Source organism: Camelus bactrianus, chromosome X, assembly GCF_048773025.1.
Source record: "Camelus bactrianus isolate YW-2024 breed Bactrian camel chromosome X, ASM4877302v1, whole genome shotgun sequence".
NCBI lineage: Eukaryota > Metazoa > Chordata > Mammalia > Artiodactyla > Camelidae > Camelus > Camelus bactrianus.
The window spans coordinates 116,192,223-116,201,858 of NC_133575.1; the positions used below are offsets into that span (position 1 = coordinate 116,192,223).

The 9,636-nt window shown below is 46.3% G+C and overlaps 1 protein-coding gene across 1 annotated transcript; it reads left to right on the top strand.

Annotated features, from left to right (window-relative positions):
• Positions 1 to 263: 263 nt before the first annotated feature.
• On the top strand, positions 264 to 3,653 carry LOC141576336 (paraneoplastic antigen-like protein 5). The gene has a single exon (XM_074359261.1). It carries the CDS (start codon positions 264 to 266, stop codon positions 1,596 to 1,598), a length of 1,335 nt encoding a protein of 444 aa, XP_074215362.1. The 3' UTR covers positions 1,599 to 3,653.
• The last annotated feature ends 5,983 nt before the right edge of the window (positions 3,654 to 9,636 follow it).

The window sequence follows — 9,636 nt, forward strand, 5'->3', positions numbered from 1 at the left end:
AGACCCCTCCACCAAATGATTGGGGAAGCCCTGAGAAGCAGGGATCCCTGTGAGTGGAAGTGGGGGAAGAGGAGGGGCTTTTGGTGGGGGTGGGAGGGTGGGCATTAATGATGCTCTCATCCCGTTTGCATTGCAGGCTGTGGAAACCTGGGACGATTCTGCCTTCATACTTGGCACTGGCTCAGGATTTTTTGAGTCCTGGTCCAACACTGTGAGCTGATTCCTGCCCCCGGTGTTAGATCGGTCCATAGAAAGCGGGAGCGATGGCCTTGTCACTGTTGGAGGATTGGTGCAAGGGGATGGACCTGGACCCCAGGAAGGCCCTGCTGATCGTGGGGATCCCTGTGGAGTGTAGTGAGGCTGAAATTAAGGAGACCTTGAAGGCAGGCTTACAGCCCTTGTGCAACTACAGGGTGCTGGGCAGAATGTTCAGAAGGGAAGACAATGCTAAGGCAGTTTTCATTGAATTAGCTGACACCATCAATTATGCTATGATGCCCAGTCAGATACTAGGAAAGGGAGGTGCCTGGGAAGTGGTGGTGAAACCCCGTAGCCCGGATGATGAATTTCTCCATAGACTGAACTACTTCCTGAAAGACGAGGGCCGGAGAATGGTCGATGTGGTCAAGACCCTGGGGTACACCACCCCCACCGAGGGCATAGAGCCAGACGGCTTGGCTCAAGTCAAGCTACCCGTTTGGCAGCCTGTGACAGAAAGCATGTGGTACCGGAAACTGAAAGTGTTTTCAGGGAGCGCTAGCCCCAGCCCGGGCGAAGAGAACTTTGAAGCCTGGCTGGAGCAGGTCACTGAGATGATGCAGATGTGGCAAGTGTCTGAGGCAGAGAAGAGGCGCCGTTTGGTGGAGAGCTTGCGCGGCTCTGCCCTGTCCGTCATGCGGGTGCTCCAGGCCAATGATGACGCCATGACTGTGGAGCAGTGCCTGGACGCCCTGAAGCAGATCTTCGGGAATAAAGAGGACTATAGAACCTCACAGTTTAAGTTCCTCCAGACCCTTCAGAAGTCTGGGGAGAAAATCTCGGGGTTTTTGCTGCGCTTAGAGCCCCTGCTGCAGAGAGCCGTGCGGCACAGCCCCTTGTCAGTGAGAAGCACAGACATGATTCGCCTGAAACACATCCTGGCTCGGGCCTCCATGACTGCTGCCCTCCGGGGCAAGCTAGAGCTCCTGGATCAGCGAGGGTGCGCTCCCACCTTCCTGGAGTTAATGAAGCTCATTCGGGATGAAGAGGAGTGGGAGACCACCATGGCTGTGACCAAGGAGGGGCAGAAGCAAGTAGGAAGGGGCCGCAAGGCACCGGGCAGGCACGTAGTGGCTGAGGCCACTGTCCCAACACCTCAGGTCATCCTACAGGCAGGGCCATTTAGTGAGAAGAGCGCTCAGACCATCCAGAAAGGGGCTGTCCCGACACTGAAGCGCAGGCGACTGTCCTGCTGCTACAGTACCGGGGAGGAAGGCCCCAGCCACGGGGCGTGTCCTCGGGCCAAGAACCAACCTTCACCAAAGCAGAGTCCTCAGCTTGCAGCAGAAGAGTCGGGAAACGGGACAGGGGCTGGGGCTATGAGCCATCCCGAGCCCTAGGAAGCTTAGGCTCAACAGATCCAGGCATCCTCTCCCCTTGCAGGCAATGGAAAATTTTTAATGAGGGAAAGGGGCAGTGCACAAAAATAGCAAGGGGCTTGAGTGGGGAAGAGGGGCAGGGCAGCCAGGCCCAGGCCGAGCCCCGTCGGCCTCCACCAGCCGGAAAGGACTCCATCCAAGCCAAAACCAGCTCAGGAAGGTACTGGCGACGCAAACAGAGGGCCGCCACATCCAGCACACAGGCTGCCCAAGCCTCAGACAGAGACCCCAGTGCAGCAGAGGCTGAAGAGGGTGCGGCCAAGGGCTCTGGCCTCGGCCCCATCTTCTGGCCACCCCCAAACACCCACCCCGTGGGCTCTCAGCTAATGATGCTGACAGGCCCCCAGGCCACGCGGGGCCTAGAGGAGCCTTCCCCGGGGCCATCCCTGCCAGAAGGAGCCAGCACCGGTGAGGAAGAGCTGCGTGGCAGAGGGGCGATGCCCCGGAGAGGGGTTCGTAGGGTCCAGCCCATCTTCAGGATCATCTACACTGCTCCAGGGGGGCCCCAGGAAGGCAGCACCCTGGAGCCTCTGCGCCAGTGAGGGCAGGAGACCCAGCGGCCCCGGGGACCTAGCACCGGCCTACAGGCAGTCTCCTCCCCCTGCCCCCAGGAAGGGCCGTGGGGGCAAGGAGCACCAAGACTGTAAGGAGAAGATGCGCAGACAAGAGCTGCAGCTCAGCTTGGCAGGCAGGGCTCCTGGGTACCTGGTGGGCCAGTACCCCACAACAGGCTTTGGTGTGAGTGGGTGTGCAGGGAAACTTGTTCCAAAGCAGGAGGAGGAGGAGGAGGAGGGAGAGTAGGAGACAGAGGAGGAGCAGGAGGAAGACGAGGAGGAGACAGGCGGAGGTGAAGGTGGAGAAGGAGGAGGAGGTAGTGGTGGAGAAGCAGGAGGGTGGAGGATTCGTTGGTGGGAGGGAGGGGTGTTTCGTTCTTGTGTTTGTGTATGGCCACTGGAGACGTGCAGAGAACAGGCAAGGCGACCTGGGACTGACCTGGCCAACCACAGCTCACCAGCTGCCAATGCCAAGGCCACCGCCAGACCCTGCGGCCGTCCTCGGAGCACCCCTGAGAGCCCAGCCCCGGCCTTGGTGAGGGCCACCTGAAGACGTCTGCCCCCACACTGCCCTGGGAGATGTCAGGGGCCATGTCAAGGTGCCTGGGCCTCCGAGAGGGGCCCCTAGTCACCGTCCCCTGGGGCAGGCTGCTCCCTGTACTAGGAAGCCCATAGGAAGCCTGTGTCTCTGTGGCCCCATAGTGATCTCCTCACCACCCCCACACCAGCCCCCGTTCCCGTGCAGAGCCCTGAGGTGCCCGTGGACCCAGGCCGGGTGTCCCTCCTACCCGGGCCGCCACCTCTGGGCCCGGCCACGTGCCCTGAGCTCAGGGCACCAAGGCTCTGCTCGCTCTGGCCCAGTGTCGTGAGCTCCACGTCCGCTGTGTCGGAGTAGATTTAGGCCAACCGCTGCTTGTTCTTGTGGAGATGTGTGTGTGTTCTTCTCTGAGCAGTACCCCCAGCCCAGCCCGGAGACCCCAGCCCGGTCCCAGGAGACGGCGGGAAGGACAGATGGACGACGCCCACCTGGTGGCCTCGGGAAGGAAGAACTGGGCCGGGGAAGGTCGGGGGCTGCGGAGGGTCCTCGGGGACCGTGCTGTGATCTGCCATCGCTGCTCCTCGTGACCCCTTGTCCTGGGCTTGGGGGAGCGTTCCCCGCCGTGTTCTCCAGTGTCCTGGACTGTCCTGTGGGGGCCAGAGGGCAGGGCCAGGCCCCAGCACGTGGGCCAGAGGTGGAGGGGTGCCCTGGGGGCAGCGGTCATTGCTGGGGTCCACCGTCCTGGCCAGAGGCTGACCGTGGGGCCCTCAGGAAGGGAGACTACGCGGGGAGGGCCACAGCATGGTGGGAGGCAGCTGAGACACCTGGTGAGGGACCCCGGGAGGAGGAGGGGGCTGAGATCTGTGGGCTTTAGTGGCCGTTAGAAGTTCCTGTCTGTGTGGTCATTCCCTCTCTTCAGTAGTTTCTGTCAATGTTTCTCTTTAATAAATTTCGTTGAAAGTTTCAGCTGAGTCTGGCCTCTGCTGTGGGCGTTTGAAGGAAGGGTCTACTGGGGATGGGGGTAGGGGGAGGTGACAGTGGCCTGGGACCTCGAGTCAGCACTGGAGTATGGTTAGAGCAGGGTCCAAGAGGGTCTGTGTGGTACCCTGGGCTGGACGGAGCCAGGTGACAGGACTTGTGGGCACGGCCAGTGGTTGGCTGGGTCCCAGGAAACTGGGGGAGCCCCCAGGAATAAGTGGTTGCACGTTGGATGGGGGGGACCGCAGGCCGGACCCGAAGCCACAGGATCCCTGGTAGCACTGTGTGTTTTCAGGGCACCCAGATCCTTCAGGGAGGTCACGTGTGCAGTCCCAAGGACCAGCCGGCCACAGAAGGGTCCAGGCGTGAGGTCAGAAGCCCCTGCCAGGACCTCAGTGCAGGACTCCGGGGTGGGGGGGTTTGTCAACCTGCCTGTGATCAGTCCACCTCTGCTTGACAACAAATGACCAGCCCTCTCTGTGCACGTGCACAAATCAGGTGGCTCCCAGGTCTCTTTGGGGTACAGGGACCTAGAGCCCATCTCTGGGTAATAAATTGCCAAGTCTGATTCCCTTTTTCTCAGTAATTCCTGCTTGCTTTCATCTCTCTCTCCTTGAATTTTACTCTAAGCAACAGTGAGGATCCAAGCCACATCACTCAGAAATCTCTTCTGCTAAATGTCCAATCGTATTGCTTGAAAATTCTCTTTCCAGGAAACACTGGGCCACAATTCGACTAAGTTTTTTGCCCCTTTATAACAAACATCTCCTTTCCTTTAGTACTCAATAACTTCTTCCTCCTTTTGGTCTGAGAAATCACCAGAATGACCTTTACCATCCATATTTCTGCCAACATTTTATCATGATTATTTATGTATTCCCAAAGAAGATATTTGCTTTCTCTCCCGCTCTCCTTTTTCATTGTGAACCCTCACCAGAATCACCTTTAGCGTCCATATTTCTATGACCATTCATAGGTGGGCCCCCATGGAAATGTAATATTTACCTCCGCCCAGGTTCCCACAGTGAATATCTGAGAAAAATCCCTTTGCTTTTCTGGCAGGGGTAGGGCAAAAGGAATACTTTTCAAATAGCCAGAGCGCTCTGCTCTTCTTAACAAGCCCATTCCTCATCTGCTGGTGTATTATGAGAGTCTATCTGACCTAGAGGGAAAGGAAATACCCAAGTCCAGCCCACTCTAGCCATTCTGTCTCACTGAAAGGGGAAAAATATTACCTGATAAGCACTGAAGTTCACAGTGCAGATGCACAGGTTTGCTAAAAGACTGAGACCTAATCATAGGACTGTAGAATACTTCCCTTCCCCTCACACCTCACCACCATATTAGTAAAGGCCTGTTTAGAATAGTTCCTTTTACCCAGTACATCATGCCTCGATATCCAGAAAAATTTACAAGACATACCAAAAAACAAAAAATATAGTTTGAAGAGGCAAAGCAAGCATCAGGACCAGACCCATATACGGCAGGAATGTTGGAATTATCAAACCAGGAATTTAAAATAACTATGATTAATATGCTAAGGAATGTAATTGATAAAAGTAGACAGCATGCAGTTCAGATAGGCAATGTGAGCAGAGAGGTGGAAATTTTGAGAAAGAATCAAAAAGAAATGCTGGAAATGAAAAACACTGTAAAAAAATTAAGACTGCCTTTGATGGGATTACTAGTAGACAGGACACTGTTGAGAAAAGAATCTCTGAGCTTGAGACTATCTCAGTAGAAACTCACAAACTGGTAGCCAACAGGAAAAAGATTTTTAAAGACCCAGAATATTCAGGAACTGTGGCATGACTACAAAAGGCGTAACATATACCTAATGGGAATACCAGAAGGAGAAGAAAAAGAAGAAGGAATAGAAGAAAGCTTTGAAAAACTAATGACCAAGAATTTTTCCAGATTGATGTCAAGGCACCAAACCACAGATCCAGGAAACTCATAGAACATCAAGCAGGATAAAGGTAAAACAAACAAACAAAACAAAACCACACCTAGGCATATCATTTTTAAATTACCTGAAATCAAATATGAAGACACAATTCTGAAAGAAGCCAGAGGAAAAAGAACACTTAATCCACAGAAGAGGAAACGTAAGAATCACATCTCACTTTTCCTCAGAAACCATGCATGCAAGAAGACAGTGGAGTGAAATTAAATGAAGTGTTGAGATAAAGAAATTCCATCAACCTAGAATTCTGTACCCTATCCAGTTCTCTTTCAAAAGTGAAGGAGAAATAAAGACTCTCTCTCTCAAACAAAAATTGAGGGAATTTGTTCCCAGTAGACCTGCTTTGAAGAGATGTTAAATAAAGTTATTTACAGAGAAGGAAAATGGGTTAAACACTTGGAGCTAAACTAAAAAGCACTGGAGCATAAAGACCACTGGGGAAAGAATACGTGAAAGTAAAATTTTAAAACCTAAAATTTTCTTATTCTTAATTTATCTAACAGATAACAGTTTGTTCAAAATAATAATAGCAGCAAAGTATTTGATTATACATATGTGCTTATGTATAAGTGAAAAGATTTGTCAGCTACGATACAGGATGGAGGAAGTAAGATTATTTTGTTGTTATAAGCTACTCATGCTACCCATAGTGATTTAGTGTAATTAGAAAGTGGACTTGGATTAGTTGCAAATGTGTATTAAAAACTGCAGGGCTACCATTTAAAAAAAGTTTTTTAAAAGTATAAATGATATTCTAAGAAAGGAGAGAAAACTGAATGATATAAAGGAAACAATTAAAACCACAATAAGAAGAAAAGAGTAGGAGACAGAAACAGGAACAAAGAACAAAGGCAAGAAATAGAAAATAGTAAAAAAAAAAAAAAAAAAAAAGTAGATATTAATCCAACCATGTCAGTAATCACTTTGAACATCAAAGGTCTAAATCCACCTATTGAAAGACAGAGATAGTCAGAGTGGACAAAAAGAAGACCCAAGTATATGTTGTCTACTAGAAATTCACTTTAAATGTAAAGACACATATAGATTAAAGGTAAATGGATAGAGAATGATAAACCATACTGACATTTAATCAAAGGAAAGCAAGACCGGCTTTATTAACTTCAGACGGTGGAGACTTCAGATCAAAGAAAGCTATTAGGGATGAAGAAAGGCGTCACATAAAGATAAAGGCATTAATTCTCCATGAAGGGATAACAATCCTTAATGTGTATGCACCTAACAAAAGGGCATCAAACTATGTGGGACAAAAACTAATAGAATAGCAAGGAAAAATAGATGAATCCACTATTATGTTCATAGCAGCATTATTTACAGTTGCCAAGATACGGAAATAACCTAAGAGTCCATAAATAGATGAATGGATAAAGAAGAAGTGGTATACACACACACACACTCACACTCACACACACACACACACACACACACACACACACAATAGAATACTACTCAGCTACAAAAAAGAATGAAATTTTGCCATTTTCAGCAACATGATTGGACTTGGAGGGCATTATGCTAAGCGATATAAGCCAGAGAGAGAAAGACAAATACTGTACAATGTGACATATGTGCAATTTTAAAAATACAACAAACAACTGAATATAATAATAAAAAAAAAAAGCAGACTCACAGATATACAGAACAAAGTAGTGGTTACCAGTGGGGAGAGGGAAGAGAGAAGGGATAACATAGGGGTGAGGATTAAGATGTACAAAACTATTATGTATAAAATAAGCTATAAGGATATACTATACAACACAGGGAATATAGCAAATATTTTATAGTAACTATAAATGGATTATAAACTTTAAAAATCGTGAATCACTACATTGTACATCTGTAACTTATACAATATTATACATCAGCTATGCTTCAATTAAAAAATCAATTAATGTAATTCATCTCATTAATAGGCTAAAAAACATCACAAGATCATATCAATGCAGAATAAACATTTGAAAAACCCAACACCCACGCATGATAAAAATTCTGAGTAAAGGAGGACCAGAGTCGACCATCCTCAACTTGATTAAAAAACTCTACAAAAAACCTACAGCTAAAATCATATTTAATGGTGAGAAAATTGAAGCTTTCCTACAAGATCAGGAACAAAGGAAGGATGTTCCCTCTCAAGACTCCTTGAAAACATAGTACTGGAAGTTCTGGCTAATGTAATAAGACTAGAAAAGGAAATAAAAGGTATAAAGACTGGGAAGAAAGGAATAAAATTGTCTTTATTCATAGAAGACACGTTTGTTTATGTAGATAATATGAAAGAATCAACAATTTAAAAACTCCTGGAACTAGTAAGCAATTATAAGAAGGTTGTAGGTTACAAAGTTAATATACAAATGTAAACAATTCCCTTAGATAACAACAATAAACAAGTAAAATTTAAAATTAAGACACAATGCAATTTACATTAGCACTCTATAAAAAATGAAATACTTGGGTATAAATCTAACAAAATATACACATGATATATATAGGAAGCTACAAAGCTCTGATGAACAAACTCAAAAAGGTAAATGGAGAAATATTCTACATTTATGGATAACATGACTCAACATTGTCTTCCAAAGTGTTTGGAAGGTTTCCTACAAAACTACACATACTCCTACAATACAACCCAACAATCACAGTCTTTGCATTTACCCAAAGGAGCTGAAGACTAAAATCACAAAAATCTGCAAATGGATGGTTATTGTGGCCTTATTCATAATTGCCCAAACTTGGAAGTAACAAAGATGTTCTTTAGTGAGTGAACGCATACATAAACTGTGGTACATCCAGTCAAAAGAATATTATTCAGGACTGAAAAGAAATGAGCCACTGAGCCATGAAGTGACATGGAGGAAACTTCCATGCATATTATTAAGTAAAAGAAGCCAATCTGAAGAGGCTACATACTGTATGATTCCAATTATATGACATTTTGGAAAAGCTAAAACTATGCAGTCTTTGGGAAAAAAAAAATCAGTGCTGTCGGGAGTTGAGGCAGGGTAGGGGGGCAGATGAATAGGCTGAGCAGAGAGAACTTTTAGGGCAGTGAAAGTGCTCTGTGTGATACAATAATGATGGGTACATGTCATACATTTGCCCAAACCCACAGAATATACAACATCAGAGTGAACCTGAATGTCAACCATTACCTTTGACTCTTTATGAGGTTTCAGTATAGGTTGATCAGTTGTAGCAAATGTACCGCTCTGGTATGGGATGTTGATATTGGGGAAGGCTATGCGTGTGTGGGAGCTGGGGCTACATGGGAAACCTCCGTACTTTCCTCTTAATTTTGATGTGAACCTAAAATTTCTGTTTAAGCAATGCCTTAATAAAAATAAATAAATGAATAAATAAAAATAATAATTTAACTCACTTTAGTTTTTGTACGTATGTTGAAAAAAGTCTAATAACTAAATAATAGTGATAGCTTCAACTTGTCACAAACTTAAGCAATACATACAAAGCTATATAAAACCATCTGTGTGATACAGCCCAAGTGATACTCAGAGGGAAATACATAGAATTAGAAGGTAAGAAATAATGAATATAAATGCAGAAATAGTGAAATGGAAAACAGTAGAGCTGAATAACAAAAGCCAGTTCTTTCAAAATACTCATGAAGTAGAATTTTTTTTGCAAATATGCCCAATTATTAATGAAAAAAGCAAACAATATAAGTTAAATAAATTGTACAAAATACAAATGCAGAGGAGATTTAAATATTATAAGCAAACACTACAAATATGTGATACCTTTCCCTCAGTATAACCAAATGGTGGATGTGGTCAAGGAAAAGTTTCTACATACAGAAGTTTTTCAGCTAATAAACAAAGCAAGAAAGAAAGAGAGAATGAGAGCATTGCCATTCAGCAACGCCATAATGGATTTGTGGGTAAAGGTGATGATCATCAATGACTGCCAGCATCAGCACAGAGAGAG